Genomic DNA, 24,356 nt, shown 5'->3' on the forward strand with positions numbered 1-24,356 from the left:
CAACAAGTTCCAATTGCCAGAACGATCTGCAGCCACCAAATTCCTGGCAATTTTTATCCTATTCATGTAATTGAGAAAAAGGTGTGATGTTCTTGATTCAGATCCTAATGATGCTTTCAAATCATTCAACGATCCTTTGACGTTACATCTCTCTGGGATGTCTTTGATGGTTGCTTAATTTCTTTCAATCTTAGAGTAGATGTTTTCAAGTTCTGTGACATGGTTGCCCTCTTCTAGCATATTTATTAACAAAAGATTCAAGCACTTTTCCATCAGCAGATGACCTCTGAATGCTTTGTTAACTGCTTTGCCAGTAAGCATATGCTGTACCACATTCTCACCATATATGGTGGCGAGTATCTCTTTCAAGCCACTGCCTTCCATCAGCTTTCTTATTGCTCCAAGGAGGTCCATGAGGTAGTGAAATCCACCCATCATGACAACTATATTTCGGTTCTAGAGAGTTCAAAGTTATTTCTACCGCTTTCCAGTAGAGTGGCTGGTCAAATGTTACCACTGTATCCTGGCCATATTTCCTCGCAATGGTTGATACATAATGTATTGCTGAAAGTAAACACGATCTGTCACCAGAATACAAGTCAATCATAGGCAGGAAGTGAATTTTAGAAACCCCCGGAAACTTTTCCTGGTTGTGCACTGTTGCCATGATTCCTTGCCACATGGGCATTGGTCGATTAAAATTATAAAACTGAACTCCCATAAAAGATCACATTTCTATTCAACTGCTTGTAGCTCTGGTAGCTCCTTGAATTTCTTCTCCAGATGTCTCTTCCCATAGCTATATTGGAGAATCGGTATCTTTAGGGTTGAACTGGGAGGGTTGTCTTTCACTGGTTTTATACAGCCTGGTTTGTCGTCTTCTTGGCTGGTGTAGTTGCCGCAATTATTCCAAGACCGTGGAAGCTTCCCTTCCCATCCAGTGTGTTGGTGTTATGGTCGACATTGTACTAGGTTAGCTAGGCCTAGGCTTCTACATTTAATTAATACATCTATTATGGGAAACTTACCTAATACTGCAAATGCTTTATATTTTTCAACATTTTCCCTCAATTTAACAACAGGCTGTCACTTTTAAGCTACTGACTCTACCATATAGAAAGAAAAGCTTGTAGAAAAAAGTCGGAGCATGTCATGCTTGGCTGCCCAGTCTAATAATTTCCAAGCTGCTGCTCTCTGATTGGTCTATAATTGTATCAGATTTATCTTGGATTCTCATCATTTCTGTGGTGCTTACAAGTGGTCATTAATTAATGGACTGATTTACTTTAAGAAAACCGGTTTTGAGAGGCTGTTGTTTTGCTCTAAAAATCAGTGAAGAATACATTTGTAAGCCTGAAGAATATAATTGTCTGTTGACACCCAAATCATACAGTACACCTCATTTTTATGTTTTGTGTATAGACAATATTTTTTGTGCTTCTGGACCAAGTGGTTAAAGAGTAATGACCATCATATATTGTGTAAAGGTCAATGACCTTTGACCTTGAATATTTAGTCAATGCAGCAGAAGTTGGCAAAAATACTTTAAAAAAAATTATTCCAAAAACGTAGATGTTGCCACTATTTTTGTCCATGTAGGCAAACTGGTTGAGGAGTTATGACCATCATAGTTGTATAAAGGTCAATAACCTTTGACCCTAAATATTTAGTCAACGCAGCTACTACTAGTAGGCCATATAAATGTTTCAATAAAAATTGTTGACCCCACAAAATCTAAGTGTAGACACAATTTTCGTGCATTGATATCCAGTAGTTGAGGATTTATGAACCGGAACATGCTATTTAAAGGCTATTCTGACCTTTGACCCTGAATATTTGGTCAGCGCAGTTACTAAAAGGCGTAAAAAATTTCCCATAATTGTTGCCCCAAAAAACCTTGGTGTAAAAACTACTTTTGTACATTTAGAGCAAGTCGTTGAAGAGTTATGACATATAACATGCTGCATATAGGTAATTGACCTTTGACCCTGAATATATTATAAACGCTACTATAAAAAAGTGGCAAAAATTTTTTTATGACTTTTCAAATATAGGCCTACAAGAATATGCAAACAGTCCTTTTATTAGAGTTTGTTTAAGGTTAAATAGGATTTTTGTCACATTTAGCCTGTACTAAATGTTGCTGTTGAATCTTTCATTAACTCCCTTTTCATTTCTAGTTGATTCTTATATCATGCTTCATTTTTCTTTTGTAATTGTTTTCCTGAATGAATGAATGAATGAAAGAAAAAATGAATAAATGAATTACTTAACGGATGGACGACCAACTGACTGAACCAATGAATCAATGAACGGAAGAATGAATGAATGAATGCAGTGGATGGATGGATTGATGAGAATTGAAATGGATGGATGAAAGATAGATGGAGGATGGAGAATGAATGAAAGAATAGATGGATGGATGAATGGATGGATAAATAAATAAATTGGTGAGAAAGTTTCAGATCTGCAGTGGCGGCGACACAGGAGGATGGGGGAAATTCCCCACCCCCAGATAATTTTCTTCTCCATCCCCTGGTTTTTTAACCTCCCAGAAAGAAGGAAAACCACTTTCTACATATTAATAATAAACTGCCTACTAAAATCGATTAAATAATCATCTGAAACCCCTATTGTTATTTTTTCTGGGACTTCAAAACCTCCTTGACCACCTTTCACCCCGAGACATTTTGAGCAACGCCTGACCACACCCACCTCGGGCCACCCCAGCATATTTCCCCCCTAAATTTTAACTTTTCCCCTACCTTTTAATTTTCCCCCTCACTTTTCCACCCCCATAATAACGAAAAATAGACACATTTTTAATACGATTTTTCAATTATACAACTTCATTTATTTTTATAAAAATGTAGTACATAAAATTACATTTTTAATACGATTTTGCAATTATACAACTTCATATATTTTTATAAAAATGTAGTACATTAACATAATTTGTCAGTAAATATTAATCCGACAAACGTAAAATATTGATGTTTATTTTAGAATTTCAAATTTATTTCAGCAGAATAACTTATACATGTTTATGCCTATTTATCAATGGCACATATGTTTATACTTTAATAATGAATATCGATAAAATTGTAGATCATTACACCATATACGGAACCTAGATTTTGTAGGCGTAGTGGCTTGCCACGAATCGCTAACGAATCGGAATTTAGCTGTGAGGTGCGTTAATAAAGATTCAGAGAAATCGATGACAATTTTAACCAAATTAGATGGTCAGCATTCACTTAATTTCCTGGACGCTAATCTTTAACGAGAAGCAGAACTATCATTTTATTTAAGGTATCAATGAATGTTAAAAGGAAATATAATTTAATGTTCTATGCATGTGTAATACGTGACCTTGATAAAGAATATTGCTAGGCCACCTAGGAAGGCCTAGCCTAGGCTAGCTAGGGCCTATCCAAGCTTACTTTTCAAAAGGTAAATAATTGTGGGTGAGTAGAGGAGGTTGTGCTATTTTAAGCAGTAGGGCCTAGGCCTAGTAGGTATGGCCTAGGTTAGCACATGTCATTGATACTAGGCTAGACTAGCGTACTGATTATATAGCCTATAATTACTTACAGGTAGGATTCCAATCTTACTCCCAGCTGGGGCCTGGGCCTTTTTCTTAAATATAGGCCTAGGCCCTAGGCTTAATGTGAGCATGGAGGGCGACTCTAACCCCGAGTAAAAGACTGTGACACAGACAGTGACACCACTGTGACAGGCACTTGTTTTGGTTTCTGGACAAAACGGCAATAAATCAAAACGGCAAAAACCAAAACGCAACACTTTTTGACCTAGAACGACAATGGACCAAAACAGCAATAAGTCAAAACGACAAGACCAAAACGGCAATAGGCCTAAATTGTCATAGAAGTAAAAAACGTGAAAGGAATAACAATAACAATAATATCAATAAGAATAATAATAATACTGTTGTAATAGTAGCCTAATAATAGTAATAATAACAATAGTAATAATAGTTATAATAAGAGTTATAATAATTACAGTATGATGATAATACCTAATAATAATAATAATTACAACAACAGCAATAATGACAACAATAACAATATAACATACAAGTTCGAGTTCAAGTCCCCAATAAGGGGTGCCGATCCCTCGACAAGGGGTCAGATTTTCCCCGACGAAAGCAAAGTGGCGTGGTCGAGCTTCGATTAAAAGCTTTTGAAAGTGGTCCAGAGTGCGAAACCCCCTGAAAAATTTGACAATTTAGGGGTTTAAGGCTTATTTAATCAATTTTAGAGTCTACTAATATGTAGAAAATACATATAATTGTTTTTTCACCCCGACGAATTGTGCTTTTTCTCCCCTGGCCCAGGGTGGAAAAAGAGCAGTTGTGCCACTTTTCATACAAAAAATTTAGAAAACATTTTTGATATATTTTGTGTTTCTTGTGAATAAGCCCATTCATAGTAATAATATTTTTTTTTAAACGAATAGGAAGTTAACAATGACAATGTCACAACAAGTATTCCTATTAGATTAAATAGGCTCCATCAAGGCTAAATAAGAAACAGTTATGATTTCGCACATACTGTAGGGTGGGAAAAGGGTAGTTAAGCCAATTTTAGTTTTAAGTTTTACATGGAAAACTGTTTCAAATTTATGCTCTGCTTTTTGTTACATTCTATCGTCATTGAAACCTAGTCTTGTAAAAACTAATGTCAGTTATTTTTGTTTTATTTTTTCAGTTAATTTGCAATGGTAAGACAACGAGTTGATTGGTTCAGCAGATAAGATGTTCTCAGCACTGAAGAAGATCATTACCAATGAGCCCACAGATGGGAAGGGGAAGCCCCCATCTGGCGGCTTTCAAGCTATGGGGCAGAATCTACAGCGGCGCTTTGCCAAGGGTGTGCAATACAATAGTAAGAGAAAAAAAGCAAATTTTTATAATTTAAAGATGTATTTTTCCTTGAAAGTTACCAAAAAATGATTTACAACATTAATTGCAGCGCCAATTAATCAAAAAATTAAATTAAATTAATTATTAATTAATTAAATTAAATGATTAATCAAAAAATGATTTTGAAATCAAACATACAAATTATTGACTTGAGCAATGATAATAGAACATTATTAGTTTATCATTTTTGCTGTAAAATTAATTAATCGTAAACATTTTTTAAATACAATAATTTCCGTGTTCAAATTGATAATTTTTATGTTAATTTAATAAAATGAGCAGGTTAATTTCAAAAATTTTAGGACTTTTTCAGAAATCAGAAATTGCTTTGATTAAAAAAGCAAAACAGAAAAAGTCACCTTTTTAAATATTAGTATAACCATCTGTATTGGCACAGACTACTTTTAAAGCAACTGGTAGTCATTTTAAGATGTCTTTATACTTTAATCCATAAAATTCCTATTTTTCCAGTGAAAATAATAATTAAAGGTGATAGGAATGTTGGAAAGACAACGCTATTCCATCGTCTTCAAGGTCACAAGTTCAAAGAAGAGTACATTCCTACACAAGAAATTCAAGTCTGTAGCATTCAATGGAATTATAAAGGTAAGAGCAATTGATGAACAGCCCTGCCCTAGGTAGGCTACTATCTTTCATCAGTAAAAAAAATAGCAAATAATTAATTCTATTTTCCTAACTGTATTCAAATGTTTGGTGGCAGTTAGTCATGCGTATTTTATATGTAATGAATAACTCAAATTCATCCTACTGCACTTGTTCGAAATTTAAACAGCCTGAAGTTTATATTACTTTGAATCAGCATGTAACTATAGAATTGTAAATTGTAATGATTTAATTCTCATAAATAAAAAGGGGGAAAAACAATGTAATAATATTAAATTCACATGTAGTATTAGTACATTACTGAAAATAAATGACTGTTTGTGGGAGAACAGTAGATATCTACTGAACAGTATAAACAGAAAAACAAATTTAAGTTACAACTCTAAAAACCCCATTCCGTCAAAATTTCAGTTGTTAAGATAAATCTGATTTTTATGTATGTTGTAAAGATTTATAAATATAATACTAAATTGCTAGTTTAACTGAATTTAGACATCCCAAAACATTTAAAAAAATGTAAAATAAGACTGAAATTTCATTTTGTTTGTGTGTGTGTGTTCTTCACAAAAAATAAACGCAGATGAATTTTTTATGTTTGATTATGCAATAGGTCTGCAAACAAATATACTACAGTATATTTGTTTGCAGACCTATTGCATAATCAAACATGAATTTTTTATGTTTGATTATGCAATAGGTCTGCAAACAAATATACTGTAGTAGGCGCGGAAACATTAGAGTATCAACACTTCTAGTCTAGGCCTAGCCTTACCTCAATTTATGTTCTCTTATCAGACATAAAAACGGCGAACATGATATTTTCTATTGCTAGCATTAACACTTGTGAAATATAATATTTTGATGGATTTATTTCAAATTTCTTATAAAAATTAAGCTCCCCAAGATTTTAACAATTAAATAAAAAAAGTCAGGCCTCCTCGATTGAATGCAGTGTAGGAGATGCGCAGTACAAAAACTAATCTCGTTAGAGAGGGCGCACTTTATTGACTGTATAAAGTATACTCAAAAGCAACATTCCAGCGGATGCGATCTACAACCTCTGAATTTGCCTAGTTAACAAAATAAATTGTTGCGAAAATGGTAATATGAAAAACTCTCCATTTCTTTTTATTTTTTTTATCCTTTTGCGTAAAACTAAAATTTATGCCAATATTTTTCCATAGTTTATAATAATTAGAGTACGGTAATACGTACGCATTTTTTCTAAAAAAAATTCTTTTTTTAGTGAAATTTTGCTGGGAATAGGACTTTAACTTCTTAATCCAAATCTAAACTAGTAGCAACCTACAATACAGTATTTTATCTTTTATCTTTTAAGAAACTAAAATGCTTAAAATTTTTATATGTAGAAGATTGCGTAATGTAACTTCCTATGATTAATGCGTATTGTGATAGTCTACGTTATTGCTCAAATATTTTTTAATGTCAACAGTTCTTACAAAATACCAGCACCAATGTGCAAGTATTTGTCTATACAGGCATTTAGAGGTCAAATGTCATATCCATCATAAATGTCTTAGCTTTATTTTCGATTGCTTTTTATAATCTAATTATAAAAAAAAAAATTGTAGAATTTTTATGTGCATTTTCTACAAAGGAACATCTACTGTATAGGGAGAGACAATTAATTTACTTTATGCTTTAAATTCTCTGAAATGTGTTTGTATTTGACATTTGAACCCAACTAAACGTTGCATGGAAAGACATCGTTAAGTCATTAATACTGCCTCAATTTCCTTAATGCCGCCGCTGTTACTAGCTTGTGGTAGTCAACGTGAATTCAAAGGTATCGTAACAGCCACGTTCTGTACATTAACTGCCTGTCATTACATATTATGTGTTTATGTAATGTGTATGTTTAATGGTGACTATATAATTAATAACATGGTAATGTTTCCAGGAATAGCCAGACATTATTATTATTTTTAATGGAATTGGTGCATGACAAAATCATATGAGCATCGAAGTACAGTACTGTGTACCTTCCTATAGGTACTGTATGAGCGAAAACACTGTGGTTGGGGTTGCTGATCTATTGTTATTGTTTATAATATATCATGTGCTGTTGGATGTATTATTTGTGCGTGATGTTTCATTGTTTTGCCTGACATAGTTTCTATGTGGTTGAGGGTGTGTCTTAGTTTAAAGTGAGTGTAAATTGACCCTACTGTACCTTGCATTTCACCTATTTTTTTTTTAAACTTGTAGAAAAGTGGTATGAAGATGTGTTAGACTGCTGTAAACCATTGATGACATTTCAAAAAGTCCACTCTCTTCAATGCTTTCCATTTTCTTGTACTGGTTTTCCATTATTGTCTTATGATTTCAATTATTTATTTTCACTTTTCTACTGTTTTTTTTTTTTTTTTAATTATACATTTTATATTATAAACTCAGCACAGGTTGAATTTGTTTTTACAAAATTATATACAATACACAAAAATCCTTTCTGATTTATTTTACCCAGTATGTAGTTTGATGATCATGATCACATTAGTAATTACACCAAAGATCTGTGATGTGCAATATTAAACATACTACTGTAAACGACGAACCAACGGTTTCATCCTAGTTGTCTCGACTCTGACCAACTGAGCATAAATACCATACCTTGTCAAGATGAGGATCCCTACTGTATAACTTGGTTATTGTATTCAATTTCAAGCACATACCAATTATAACTTTAGGCCTAGGTTTTTATAGTATTAATTTTATTGATTAAAGTAGTACAGTAATTAACAATCTCATTATTCACAACATGATTATCAGCAAAGAAATAACACAGTCAGAGTTCTCTCACAGTCTAACTGTACAACACTCACTATGCACTGCGGCCATCAGCTATTGGTTACACATTACGCCACTGTAGAACAAAACCCTGGCCCTGTCAGATACTACACCTGCAGTTTAATATAACTCGCTGCAACAGCTCAACCTCTTAATACCAAATTGTGCACTGCCTAAAAAACAAATATGAAATGTTGCATTAGAGGTGTTGCTATATGTTGTATTGTTTTGTTCGGCACAGCCATTAAACAAATAACCTGATCATAATTTCTATTAATTCACATTTGCCGATGTAGACCAACAGTATTCAATGCCAGCAAATTCTCTTTCTGAATGTTACACTCCATAGTATAACAACATTAGTCAGTATAATGATTTTGTGAATGGCATGTAACAACCATTTAAACTATATCATTTATTACCAGCAAATTTTCTCTCTAAACATTTTATGAATTCAATTATTCACTGTCATGAGATTCACTGTCAGTGCAATAATTTTGTTACAACATAATTACTATACATCATACTTAGTATTGTGCAAGCCAAAGTATTTAACATTTAGACAATCTTTCTACTTCATTTTCACTACATAGTAGGCCCTACAATATAATATTTTAACCATTGTTCCTATTATAAAAAATTGTAAAACAATCTCCATGGTCATCCAGACTTAGAAGGCCATTAAAAAACTCAAGAGTATTTTCACAATTTCTGAATACGATTTTTCTTATAATATTCACACCCAACCTCAAAAATGGACTTCAATCACAGTAGAACCCATATTAAGGGGACACCTGGACACCTTCAGGACCAGGAAAGGTGTCTTCTAGAGGTGTATCCTGTATAGGTGTTGGCTATAGTGTTATTCCACAAACAAATGAAACTATATCTTGCAGTAAATATAAGATATACTTTCATTTGTTTGTGGCTAAGTCTCCTTATAGGGATGTCCCAAAGGAGGGGGCTCTGTATTTTTCTACTGATCTTGTCACCTATTTTTAAATACTTCCTATTAAAATTATAGAGCTTGCCTAAAATCCGTCACTATACTGAATTGTTCACCAATCCTACATGAGTTAAGACTTGAGTCCAATATGTCTTCTCTTTCTCACACCTTTTTGTTTTGAAATTGGTAACATTCTTAAGGTGATTTTGGTTTAATAGCATCTGTTTTGATAATGTGTGTATGTTGTATGCCAAACCTTTATGTGGTCACCACATTTGAATTATAAACTGTGAGCTTCTTTTCTATAGTTAATAACACCCTTTCTCATTTGAATTAACAATACTAACCTTCATTTGATAGTTTTGTCTAAATTTTATTAAATTATTAAGTTACTTTACAATTTTTCTAACAATTTAAAAAAAATTATACACTTTGTGGTCATCATACTGTACAATATTTTTAAAATTTAACTATATTGTGCCTAGCACATCAAAAGCTGGGTTTTACTATAAGAGTGACACATTCATACAAAATTTAGCATTACATTTTGGCACACTGGTTTTAAGGACCAATTTACATTTAAACTACTGTAACATGAGACTTGAACTTGTTTTTTTTTTAGAAATCAATTCGGAACTTTTTTTTTCTATTCTTTGAAACTTTGTAAGTGATTCACATCTTCTTGGTTTTATATGAGCATTTTCAGTTAAAAATTGTGGTTATGGTTTTTGAGAGAATGGTTCCTTGAGTAAAAATGGTTCTTGTGTGTGAAATTCTAGAGAAAAGTAAAGTTACTGTAATTTTCTGACCCCATGTTCTTATTCATTTATTTTTTATGTATCATATACCTGCATGGTTATAAAAGTATAAACTATACTTTATCTTCTATTAATTTCTTTTAATATGCCATTTTCAATACCTTTCTTTTATTCATAATATTCTTTTAATATCGTTAACATTTGAAGATGAAGTATAAAAGATGAAATAAAACGAATATTGATGTTTTTTATCTAGCCACGGATGATGTCGTGAAGGTGGAGGTGTGGGATGTTGTCGACAAGGGACGAAGCAAGAAAACTAACGATGCGCTAAAGATATCGAACGAGGAGGTAGAAGAACCAGTTGATGAGCCTTGCCTGGACGCGGAGTTTCTTGATGTCTACAAAGGAACGAATGGAGTGGTGATGCTCATGGACATCACAAAGCATTGGTAGGAACAATACAATTTCACTCTTTACTTTTAAGTATTCCGTTTTATAGTGATATGGTAATTAAAGTTTATACACTTATAATAATTGATGTATAATGCAGAATTTACACACAAGAAAATGATTGTAGCACATAACTGTAACACTACATACACATACAGTACATCAGAGGTCTCCCAGAAGGTGGGGGAGTCTTCCAGAAATCAGCACGGCCTCCCGCGAGCAAGCAATAATCTCCCGGAAAATAATCTTTGCAAATTCATAATATTTGCATGTTTTTACTACCTTTCAATTGTCTCACGGAAGTCAGTGCCTATGGGTGAAACCATGCCAACAAAATAAAATTAAATATGTTAAGAAAGCTCATTAACCAGATCTCCCGGAAGGCATTCCTTCCAACAGGGGACCTCTGGATACATGCAAACAAAAGTGATAGCAGTAATTTTGTGCATTTTCTGCGGTTTGTCTCTTTCTGCTAATTTTCCTATTGTCCGGGCCCACATAGGCTCTTCAGCATTTTTTTTTTTCTGCAGTAGACCTTTTTTCTAGCCCCTATGCCCCAGGTTCCTCTTTTGTGCTCTCTTCTTTGTCTCAATAATGCTTTTGACTTCTGTGCACTTTCATCCAATTTTTGGCCAATTGTCCTGGCCCTTTAGTTATGGTCTTGATTCATTGTAGAATCTTGCGTTTCCTTTCGTATATTCCTGAACCTATTAATACTCCTAATCTTCTGGCATTTTTCATGTCATTGAGCTAGTTTCTACAATGCTATGATCTGTGTTCTTTACATGCCTTTACTGTAGTTCAACATTTTATTTTTAAAGATTTTTTGTACTTTTTAAAATCATCTTTAACAAGATTACAATCTAGTATCAAACACTGCTTTCCATTGTTTTCCTCGAACAAGACTTTATTAATAATATTAATGCCCTGTCCACATTGTCAAATTTTATTTAACAAAGTCATATGACATGCCTAAATATGGCCGTGGAGACAACAGTTCATGACCATGTATAGGCACATTATAATTTTTTATCAACGAAAAATTTGATTTGGAAAGAGCTTTGTACTATTACCTTGTTTGTTTCATTTTTTTTAATTGTCATTAAATAGATAATTTATTCATTATTGTTGTGTGTGTCACCATTTTGAAATCATGTGTTTTTTATATTTTGTAGGTTTTTAATAATTTGCTTGTTTCATTTACACTGTTTACTTTTTATCTGACAGGACTTTCAATTACATTGAACGTGAGCTTCCCAAAATTCCAAATCATATCCCAGTGGTTGTCCTGGCCAACTTCCGAGACATGGCAGAGCACCGAACAGTCCTAGAAGAGCACATAAGCACCTTTGTAGAGGAATTTGAAAGGTGATTTGGCTGAAAGTTTTAAATATTAGATATAAAATACAGTGAAGATAAGATAAGATTTATTGGTTCATTCCTTTAAACAGAGTATACATTCCCACAAAGAAAGTTCAACCCACACAAAACTTAAGAAAATACAGGTATATAAAATTTATAAAATAAAATATAAAAATATGAAACATATCAAATCGACTAAAAATATCATTGTACTTAAAAGGAAATGAATATCAAATTAAAACAGAATAAATATACAATTACAACAAGGCATAGAAACAACTAGGCCTATGTACATTAATTAGAGTTTTTCTTAAAATTAAATTCTATATTTTAAAAATACAAATGAATACATAGGTAACATGTTAAATCCAAAATTATATTTAAATTAGATTGAAAAACAAGGCAAACCCTGTCATAATACACAGTGGTTGTTTTTAATTTCTGTAAATTAATTTTTTCAGGCCTCCTGGATCAGCACATGTACGTTATGCAGAGTCTTCCATGAAGAACGGGTTCGGTCTTAAATACCTTCACACATTTTTCAACGTTCCCTTCTTACAGCTGCAGGTAGGGGAAAGTATCTTTTGAAGATCGTTGTTATTTACGATACGATTTTTCAAGTGACATGTTTTCAATTTTGTTCCTAAGTAGTAATTAAAAATGTATTGTTAACAATAAAGAAGTTGTGTATGTATGCTAGTTCACATTTGAAATAAACTAAAAAATTGTGCACATAATTGCTGTGATGGTTACCGTATGTATCCGATGTTACCGTATATCCTCAGGTATAAGACAAGACACAAACAAATAACAAATTATGATTGAAAAACAAGGGGTCGTCATATAAACATATGCACATTTTCTATTTTTAAATCATGTTTGTCTTATGTGTGGATTGTCTGTAACAAACATGCAAATTTACTACTGAAGTGATGCTATAGCCTACTAATTGTTATTATAAAAAACAAGGGGTTGTCATATACTGTACATGCAACATATACACATTTTCTATTTTTAAGTCATGCTTGGGATATGTGCGGATTGTCTGTGTAACCAACACGCAAATTTACTACTGAAGTGAAGCTGCATGTATAACCTACTAACTGTTAGTATGAATGACAGCACATTTAAATGCAGGGAAATAAGATTTTTGATGAACATTTAAAAATAGTATTATTTGGAAGATTGGCCCTGCGTTTGGCTCCGTTTTTAGCCAGGTAGATGCAGTATCAAAACCATAAAGAGAAGCAAAAAGTAGGAATTCTTAGGGTGAAGCGGTGGTTGTCTTTATACGTCTGACATACAAAAATCATCTCAAACTCAGGAGTTGTCTTATACTTGAGAATATACAGTGGATTTAGTTTTTATAGATGCCAAACACGAGACCGAAAAAACCCCCCAAACTATGGCCTTAAAGTTAATTACTGTAGCCTAAAATATTTTGTCTGCAACAGAACCCACTTGCTGCAAGAAGCGTTTTTTGTCCTGAGTTGCATGCTTATCTTTAAAATGAGATTTAGAGTGCGCTATTTGTATCATATTCAAATGAGTTGGTTTGTTTACTCAAAATCAAATTTGAATTACAAAATAACAATTGTAACATTTCTACTCAGCGTGAAACATTACTACGGCAACTGCAAACCAACCAATTAGAAGCAGATGCGACCTTAGAAGAATTAAATATGCGATTGGAATCTGAGGACCAAAATTATAATTTGTAAGTGAATAGAATTATGTATTTTTAATGCTGTATTATAAATGGTTGATATTGTTTTTTGCAGTAGTATTTATAAGATATACTTTCAACAGGAAAATAGTAAATGACTAATCTGTCACTGTTGCAATGTAGAAACATATTGAATATCTGTTTTTAATACTATAGTAACATTTTATTAGAATAAAGTTAAGGGTATTAAAGGCACATAAGAATATAAGGAAACGTATCATTTGTTTGTTATTTTTTTGCATGGATATGATTTTCTTGATTCTTTATTCAGGTAAAATCTAGTAAATTACAGTATTACAATGTAAAAAAAGTATGCAATTATTTTTGTAAAAATATAACAATTAAAGTTAGATTTAGGTGGTTGTATTATCTTTAGGATTATTCTCTGAAACTTTGATAATAGCAAACAATTTTGAATTACTTTTTCTCTCATTTCCTCAATATAGATATTTAGAAACATTAGAGATGAGAAGAAAGCAGCGGCAAAATAGAAGAACTCCTGAAAAACTAACAAATGGAACACCCCAGATTACTGTAGGTAAGAATTCTCCATGGAATAACAATGAGTGGACCTAAGACTGTAAAACTTAATTATGAGGTAGACGGTATTTTCAAGATGATGGTTTTATTACAAACGACAACCACATATTAAGAGCAAATACCATGCTAATTTAGATTTAATGGTAGTGCTCTAGAAGAAGCTGTAACCATTTCAACATGTAAGACCAATATATTAGGTTTTAACACATTTTGCCATGCCCCTTAAAGACTATGGTATGATGCATTAATTCTCATGTTCAAAGGTGATATAAATGGGAACTTACAAATTCTTCTATTAAAAGTAGAACTTACAAGTATGCAGTAAATTTAAAGGTTGTACGTAGCGTGCATATCTGTAATATAGCACCTGCCGAACATAAATAAAGAAAATTTAAAAAATTAACCACTAGTGTCCTGAAATTCAACAATACAGCCTAATTAAAAAAAAATCTATTATAACATTTTTCTAATATGTTCTAATTTTTAGATCATTGTACTACAAGTTCCCAAAGCACAACTCCTATCAGTACTCCAAATCAATCTTCCCCTGCCAGCACTCCTCAAAGAACTACCCCCTCAACGTCACCTAGTAGCCAGCGAAGGAATTCACAGAGGAATGAATCACCCCTTCCGGAATTATCAACCCCATCACCACCCCCTGCTGCAGTTGCTCAAGCTTCTATAACTTCTCGTTTTGGGAAATTCTTCAGTAGTAAGAAGTCTTCAAAAGAATCAATAGAGGTATCAGGTGAGGTCTGGAAAGATTGTCTACTGCATCCAACAGTGTAAAGCCCAATTTGGATAAAGCCATTTCCAGACTGACAAATTTTATTTGAAAAAAACATGCAACATGCCTTAATATGGTGATTATGACATCATATCCTGACTGTATATAGGCACATTATGACTATATAATATGGGCTTCTTTGTCACTATATCAACAGACGAGATTATTCAGCAATAAATATCCCACTAGATTCACCATTTCTCCAATTTTTTTAAAAAGTTCTTTATCCTTACAGCTACAGACAACTCTCCACTAGATGTACCCACACCTACAAAAGACACAGTCCATGATGTGGATGACTTCATTCCAGATGGTGGTGCTCATAATGACTTCTGGAAGGATGTGGAGAAGACATCAAAGAAAGTGAAGAAAACTACAATAAAACAAGAAATGTACAACAGTGATAGGTGGGTTAATATTGATATTTTCAAGGGGATAATAATGACATATAAATTAAACTATAGCTTCTTATTTATTTATTTATTTGTTTATTTATTTATTTATTTATTGTTTATAAATTCACATCCACTTCTAAAAAAACATTCAACACAGCCTCGTACAAAAATTATAAGACAAAACTATAAAGTACAAAAAGAAAGGTTAGTGGCATGTCAAGAGAGAATAAATGGGCTAGGAGAATAGGGACATATCACAGTTACTTGTCACATAAATGTTCTAGTGTGTACACAGCTTTAGTTGAATTTTTTTAGTTTTCCAGATTTTATGACAGACAGTATACATTTCTGTCTCTTATACACATCTAGATGTGTATAAGAGACAGGCTTCCAAGAGGATCTGGACTCAGATGATGAAGCAAACTTTCCCTCAGCATCAAATGCCATCACCCAGTCTTCACCCACCGGCTTGGCTACTAATGACAGTGCATCAGACACAGAAACACCTCCGAAAACCACCTTCACCAGTAAAGACATCGATCTGTCAAGCTCAGAGGATGAGCAACCTGTAATTTCTGAAGATGTTGATATTGACATCAGTGACTTCAAAACAGAGGTAAAGAAATTTTCTTCTACTAAACCAGCGGCGGACATTGGCAGCAAGAAGCCAAGAATGCCAAAGCAGGAGAGCCTGCCTCCACCTGTGGAGAGTAGCGATGATGAGGATGACAGTGATGTAGAACAGGTATGCTTCTCCATGTTACAGACCTGCCAATCGTCCCGATTTAATCGGGATTGTCCCGATTTCCGATGTCAAAAACACCAAAAAATTGCGATGTCCCTATTTTTAGAATTAAAAAAAAAAAAATACATTGTAAGAAGTATCCACTACTTGCCAGTGTAATGAAGGGAATATTAGTCTGTAGTCAGACCACGGTGTTGTCTATTTTTAGCCTTAGTTAGCGAGCTGTTTACTTTTAGCGACAGTAAACAAAAAAAATTTACAAGGATGGGCTTTGTATTCAACTGTACGGCGACCAATGTCTGTTATAAGCAATTGGAAGAGTTTTAAGTCAGCAGAATTCGGAGACAATTCCTTATTTTTGTGAGCATTTGTTAAATTTTCCGGCCTAGGCCTACTCACCCAATTTATACCCTGGGACTTTACCCGGGGAAATTTTTGTACGCGAAGTTGGGCGTAAAGTCGGGGGTGGGATTATACCCAGGGAACTACGATAATATTTTATAGCAATAGTGACTGTGAGAGAGTTTTCTCTATTCTTGAAAAAAAAACAAGACCAAGCATCGAGCTAGCCTGACAACAAAACTTTAAGTGCTTTAATGACACACAAGCTGGCAAGGTTGAACAGAGATATTAATTGTCATTCGTCTAAATAATGATGAGATCAGCAAAACATGCAACATACCGTGCCCTTCATGGTGAAGTCTGTAGGCCTACTGATTAAAATGTAACTTAAATATTTGTGTTGGTTGTGAGGTAAATAAACAGTACATTTAAAATTAAGTACTGTAACACTTGTTTTTTATTTAAAGCAACAGGAATTAGGATATATAATTACCATCTTACAAATTGTTTGGGGTGGGGGTGTGGCACCAATGAATAGTGTCCCTATTTTTGATTTTCGAATGTTGACAGGTATGATGTTACTTTGAATCTCTAACCTCTAAGGCATTATCGCTGCCTCTTCCCTTTTACCAACACTTGGCAGCTTATCTAACTCAATAATATTGACATTGTCTTGCATTCCTAACATTGTAGGCTGCTCAGAAGAGTCGAACATCCAGCACTGATCAAGAACCAATGCAGTCACCACCTCCAGTCATAAACCTCGATCTGGATGATCTTGACTTCCTAGAAAGTGTTGGCTCAAAGAATAATAAAACTAGTAAGTAGTTGAAAGACAATACAGCAAAAAGTATTAAAGCTGTAAATCGCTTATTGATGATATTGTGAAATGAAACTATTTTAACCTCACTGGTGGTCAGGCCTGTAACGCATAAGCGCTCTCATGCAGCAGTCCACAGTAGCCCCCAACCTATAGGCCCCCAAAAATACTGGTCACCAAAATATAACGAGCTAGCTACAGTAATCTAAACCTATTCTCTAAACCTAGTGAACCAAAAAGTGTTTAATATTATTTTAAAGATTATTTTAAAGAGACAATAATATCTTTTTTTTAAAAACTTGGAAAATTAAACTGCCTCTATATTCGTTATAAAGCTTTGTATTGATAATGATTTTGGATGCAAAATTTGTCTCTGAAATTGAATGTTAATGCTTCGAGCCTAAAATAACGAAATTGCTCAGGCAAACAGGAGGCTTTACCCCCTGAACTTTTACCATGGAACCTTGATGTTCTAGCAGTGACAGTGTCTGTACTGGGCCCCTTGTCCTATGAAGCTACAGGGCTTTTGTCTTACTTAACTTGTCATTATTAATTACTTTTTGCATTCTCTTTAAATGTGAAATTCAGTGTTTTAACCTCTATCCACACAATCAAATTTTATATAAATGGCCCATATGCATGATTAATGATGTCATATCACAACCAAATAGGGACATATCACAGTTACTTGTCACATAAATGTTCTAGTGTGTACACAGCTTTAGTTGAATTTTTTTAGTTTTCCAGATTTTATGACAGACAGTATACATTTAGTGTAAATACATACATTTATGTGATCATTAAAAACATACGACCATATCACAGCATTTCTATTATCAAATTCATTACTCATTGTCCATCTCCCTTCTTCATTTCACCATCGCCTCATTCTTTAGAAAAACTACACAGAAGAGTAAGTGATGAATTTGACATTTTAGTCAGCGTGAAAGAATCCAAGCTGGAATTGGAGAATGATGTTATTGACAGTAGCCATAGCGACGCAGATACCACCAGCACTAACTCATCAACAAAGAAGAAAAAGCACAAAAGCAAAGATCGAGATAGAAGGAAAGAGAAATCATCTGAAGAGGTAATAAATTGTTTATAATATAGTACATTGCCAGAACCTCCCCTTTTTACCCTACTTCTACCTTGCCAGACACATTTACCATAAACTGAATTTCCTGACATCTTTACACTAAAACTGTCTTGCCACAACTTCTTTAGATTACAATTGCATTTCCAGACCCTTTCATTACGAGTTGAGTAGCCGAGCGGTAAGGCATGGCCCAGCGAACTACAGCTTGAACGTCGGCGTTGATTCAAGCCCTTGTTCAGGGTTTCTGTTGGTAGAACCAAGTCTTCTCAGATAAGTCCAGTGTACACATCTGGCTTGTGTGCCATTGCATCTTTTGGATGAGTAGGGGGTTACTTCAATGCTATAGTTCATTTCAGCCACCGTCATTTTGTGAATATGAAGTTACATTTATTATAATAATTGGCTAGGTAGTCACGAACCACGCCCATACGCAATTCAGCACAATGATACTCGGAGTTATGGGTTACTATATTCTCTCTACCTTTACCTTCAACTGCCTTGCCATCCCTTTGTTTGACTTCACAACTGCCTTGCCAAATTTACTTCTTTACCATAGAACGCTGCTTGGACATCCCCCTTGTTTATTGAGCACTTGCATTGCCACACTTCTATGTACTAAAGTATACAATACTGCCAAACTCTTTAACATAGCAACACTATGCTGGTTTTGGGATGGCATGTCCTCATATTGACAATTGTGTTATGAAAAAATACTAGTAAAATTTAGTTTTTCTATAGGTTAATGTATACTAGGTCAGTGTATAATAGGTTTAATGTAAACAAGGTTAATGTATACTAATGCTATCATATTTTTATAAATTATTATTTTGTTACTTAGAATGATGGTAAAACTAAAAAGCACAAACACAAGAAAAGCAAAGATAGAGACAGAGAAAGCAAGAAAGACACTGATCCAGAGAGAAGAAAAAGCAAAGATAAATCAGAAAATGCTAATACTGGTGAGAAGAAAAAGAAAAAGAAATCTAAAAAGGTTGAAGTTACAGAAGACCCTGATATGGATGCTTTTGAGGCATTCCTGGAGGGGACAGGAGACGGCAACTATGAAGCATTTTAAATACATCCATCTAAAATCATAGTATATATTTAATTTATATGTTTGTGATGTTATTGATATACTGAGGTGTATATGAATGATAAGGAGGCATTGGAAAAACTCCAATTTGGAAACTAAGATTGTCCAAAATTTGATATAAATTTATTGAATGTCGCAATCAACAAGATCTTTCAGGTACACAGATCTTTTAAATGAATTTATGGAAATTTCAGATGCAGTCAGTCTGTCGCACAAATGCAAAACAGTTGAACTGCACTTTACGTAATTCCACTTTAAACATGATAATTTATTATATTGTAATTCTTTTAGCCGATATTGAACAATATACACTTAAAAATGTTTCTAGACCTAAATCGCGATGAAACATACCAACCTTGCTGTATACCATGGTATATATTTTGTAAACCCTCCTGTAAGTGGCGAACTTTGTGTTTGCTGTTGGTTGGGGAAAGAAATAAAGAAAATAAAATTTTAAAAAATAAATACAGTAAAACAAACAGTTGAAAGGAGAAAAAACTTTTAACATACAATTGAACTTCAATCATTGATTTATTTAATCCTTTATTTTAAACCTTAAATGCTGATATTAAGCTTAAATAAACATTGATAATTTTCAGCCTAAATGCAATTACTCCTCAAATCTCTCTTCTCAGTGCTATTCATCTCAATTGCCATAAATACGCTTCGCAAAAAATTGTCAGAATTAATTTTTTTCTATTGGGAGAATGCTATTTATATTTATATATTTATTCATTTTATTGACACCTGTGTTGTATGCATTTCCATATGAAATTATATATTTAACTTTTTATTTCAATAATATTAACTTATATTGTTACATTAAATAATGTAATATTTGTTGGGGATAGGATATCATTAAATGCCTAATTATAAATGTGTATATGTTCATATATACATAATTATATTCCTTTGATTGTTTAAAACTCAATAAGATTGTTGCAATGAAAATGATGCAATAATTGAATTTTGAAAGCTCCTTTCCTTTGTCGTTTTTTACAGGAAATATTATATTTTATGCATTTTCCAGCTACCATATACTAAATAAATGTTAGTAATAATAAGCTGTGATAGATTATTATTACTATCATATAATAGGTCCCGGGTTGTTACCATAGTTGGCCATCAATTAGGGGGAGGGGTTGGCTTATACACCAGGACACCTTTGCACAAATTTGGAGTATCCTCTTCTAAATAAGTCTCAAATATGGTTAATACTAACTGAAAATAATGAAAAAAAAAAAAAAACTAGGGGGAAAATGTGTGCTATGCAGTATGACAAACTGGCTTTGGGCTATTGTGTGCAGAGACTGATTGTTCATGCTCCCCATACAGGGAATTTATTCATCAAACTCCAGGCCTCCGGCCCCTTGTAAAATAAAATTATTACAAATTAAATAAGCGTGCTGTGACAATACCGTACTTTAAATACATTTCATTAATACACCAGAGACTGATTGAATGTGATGGAGGGCCCTAGCTGGCCGGTACAAAAATAGGAAATCACATTCAAATTCATTTATGGCTATCTACAGGGAGATTATATTACGTACCTCAGCCCCAAACATGGTAGGGCTATGATGTAGTCTGGACCCTCTAAATGACAAAATTCCCTGCTCAGGCCCCCTCTTTTTCATATTCCTGGATCCATCACTGCTGTGTATACAGTACTTCATGTCCATTTCAGTGGCGTATTAATCATGTAATTGTGTAGGACTTAAGCTGTTAAATACTCAATATCAGCCTAAGCAGTAACTGAGCTGGATGTCCTTGGCATTCCTCTTATTCAACTTTTATCCTAGTGCTTTTGGTCTGGGAAAGGCTTGTACTGCATAGGGTGGGCCTATACCTGGGGTGTACTACAGTATTATTAATTATATTTATTTATTTGTGTAATTTTGTTCACTCAGTCACTTTGGTACTTCTAAAAAGCTCAAAGTCTCAGTGTTTATCAAAATAAGTGTAACTGAACATATATTTTATTTATTCATAATCAAATATTATCTTTCTTCCCACCTAATAACTATGGAATTATTTCAGTGATGATGAGGTAAGCTGGTCATTGTGCCTGTGTTTTGTCTCCATTTTGTGACATAGTTGTACTTGTAAAGTAGCTGAGTGCGATGGTGCCACACCATAGGAGGTTTCCTAGGATAGAGTTAAAATATACAGTACACAAACTTGTATCATTGTAGCGCTAGATTAATGCCCTGTATGTTGAACTACAGTATTAAGTTTGTTGCTATCTAGCTGTTGAACTTTAGGTTAATCTATGACATAAATTCATGGAGGATGGAGGGTTTTAACAGAGGAGATCTGATCTCATCAGGAGGAGGCCAGCAATGTCTGAGGCAACAGAAACATTAATGGGGTGCACACCTAGTGTTTGGCCAATGTAAACTCTTCTGAGATTTACAATTTGGAACATGTTATGCCCAAAGAATTGATAAGAGAAATATTTTTGCTTTGTCGGTCAAGGGTACCTGGCCGTTGGGTCCAGTGGTGGCCCAGAATTTTTGCCGACGGGTCTGACAAGTTACAAGGTATCTAGAGAGAGAGGTCCCAGACCAAGGGGCTGACTAGAGCCTCGGTCAGGGTCCTGGACTAAAAATCTCTGGTAGGGTTCATAAGGAGAGTTTTGGCTAATAGTATCGCCTAAAATTTTGCTCTTAGACCACAATATTAGGTATTCGCAATTGAAAGATTGTTACTTGGATATGTAAATTAATATTTTTGGTCGTACAACTGAACTGAACAACAAAGGTTGCAGGCCTGTCACACTGGGAAATTTCCCCTCCGACCCTCCGCTGGCGCCACCACTGACTTTAAAGTATGGACCAAAATTATAAAAGCTGTTATTTACATTGATAATAGTACAGTATATACTGTAATTCATATTTTGCGAGTTTGCTTGATTAATGGCAATCTGTAAGTAGTTTTCATTGCCATGCTTTAATAACAGGGTTACGTTTACAAGTAAACCAACATAACTACATTGTTCAGCTAATAAAACTTTTTTAAAACAGTTTATAATCTCTAAAAATGATTATTCACTATTTGCTTATTCCTAGCTCTTGTGCATAATATATCAATTCAATGACCTGTTTACTAGAAGCATCTGTCTCATGTTGTAGTAAGCATTTAATTACTGTACCCCTAATTGTAAACCAATGATACCACTAACCTCTAGCCCCTGTCTGCGAACAGGGTTATCACTAACCCTTCCCTTCTTACACAGCATTTTAGTCTTATTTTCTAGCGTATTATTATTATTATTTATATTTTTTTTTTTTTAAAGAAATATACTAATGTTTTAATCAAATTAAATTTGTGTGTGGTAAATTAGGTTATGGTAACAATACTACTGTTCAAAACATATTGATTTTTTGTTAGCTTTAATATAGGAAATGCTCTCATTATACATGGCACATACAGCATCAATCTAGTGTCAGTACTAAGTGAGCACTTGCCCGATGCCAGTCCAAGTAGGTTATCATTGCGTCCAGTGGCGGATTGAAGAAGCCCCCTCTATTTTGAATTCCTGGATCTGCCACTGGTGTCGTGCAGCTATCTCATCAAATCATGCCGCTGATGTAGTCTGCACCAAGCCTTAGTTGCTAACAGTATCTTGGTTAATTTTTTTAGCTTAAATATATATGTGTTCAACTAATAAAACTTTTTAAAAAATTAAATATTTAAATTGCTTAAGAAAATAATGTGGTTATTTAGATTAAGTATGTAATCCGTTAATAATCTGTCCAGATTAACCTGGTTATCCAGTTCAATTCATACATGAATGTACAAAATACAGTATTAGATAATCCGCAAGTTGAATGGTAATCCAAACAGATTAATTTAGGGTTAATGTGATGACTTGGGGATTTATGTGATTACTTGGGATTAAGTATGTAGTCAATTATTGATAATGTCTACTACTAATCCAATTGAGGTGATTGATTGCTTGTGTAAAGTATATATTCAATTGCTAATCTGTCTGTAATTCCTGAGAATCTCTTTATTTTTGTGGATTAAATTGTTGCAGTTTGTGAGAGTTCCACAAGTTTTGAAAACTGAGAGAGGAATGGGACCAGGGGCGTATTTAGGGGGTGAGGAGGATGTGCACGCTTCTCCAAAAAACACTCGTCCCCCTCCTCCCATTTGCTTCCCCAAAATTACTCAAGTTGTTAAAAATCACCTAAAATTACCTTAATTTTCGAGCTAGTGTCCCTCCCCCCCCCTCAATACCAATTTGAAGACTCCTAGATATGCCACTAGATGGGGTACATTCCACTTGCCATTTGGATCCACCACTTAATTTACACTTTCCTCACTTTTCTACCTGTCTGTCCATCCTTCCTACCTTTTTGCATATCTACCCACCTTTTGTCCACAGAGACAATTTGTTTTGAAGACCATGCTGCATTCAAGATTATCATAATTTTGTTCATCCTTCATTACCCAACAATCCTTTTCTTTATCCCATACCAGTCTGTTGCCAGTAGCCAACCAGTAAATGGCATCATTGGTGGTTGTGTGTAATAAACTGTTAATGATTGGCAGTGATTTTTAACGGCGTATATCTACTTATTTTATTCAAAGAGCAGGAACGTGTTTTAGGTCATGCAAAGCCGGTAGTTAAAATATGTAAATAATGTGTATAAGATAATGTATAGTTATAATTGTCAAAAGGTTAAGAGGATACAATAATATTCATGAAAATGTCATGTATTAAATAAATGGAAAAAAAACAGATATTGAAGCCTCTTGTCAACATATTAATATAATTTTTGTGTCTGATGTTTATAATTCCTTATTTCGTATCTGGTATATAAATGAAATAAATTAAACATAACATGTTTTTATGTGTTTGTCTTAATTGGAATAAAACTACAAAACTGTAGTATTATTATGTG

General features: G+C 33.7%; 1 protein-coding gene across 1 annotated transcript; it reads left to right on the forward strand.

Annotated features, from left to right (window-relative positions):
- The first annotated feature begins 3,148 nt into the window (after nucleotides 1–3,148).
- LOC117121463 (rab-like protein 6) lies at nucleotides 3,149–24,301 on the forward strand. The gene is made up of 15 exons (XM_033266677.1): nucleotides 3,149–3,312; nucleotides 4,731–4,907; nucleotides 5,417–5,551; nucleotides 7,350–7,376; nucleotides 10,338–10,533; nucleotides 11,762–11,902; nucleotides 12,358–12,463; nucleotides 13,510–13,613; nucleotides 14,069–14,160; nucleotides 14,650–14,910; nucleotides 15,185–15,349; nucleotides 15,731–16,089; nucleotides 17,125–17,251; nucleotides 18,148–18,341; nucleotides 19,189–24,301. Exons 2-15 carry the CDS (start codon nucleotides 4,778–4,780, stop codon nucleotides 19,423–19,425), a joined length of 2,274 nt encoding a protein of 757 aa, XP_033122568.1. The 5' UTR covers nucleotides 3,149–3,312; nucleotides 4,731–4,777; the 3' UTR covers nucleotides 19,426–24,301.
- The last annotated feature ends 55 nt before the right edge of the window (nucleotides 24,302–24,356 follow it).

This window comes from Anneissia japonica, unplaced genomic scaffold (assembly GCF_011630105.1).
Source record: "Anneissia japonica isolate Jap-2015-1 unplaced genomic scaffold, ASM1163010v1 scaffold41793_len627382_cov181, whole genome shotgun sequence".
In the NCBI taxonomy this organism is placed as follows: domain Eukaryota; kingdom Metazoa; phylum Echinodermata; class Crinoidea; order Comatulida; family Comatulidae; genus Anneissia; species Anneissia japonica.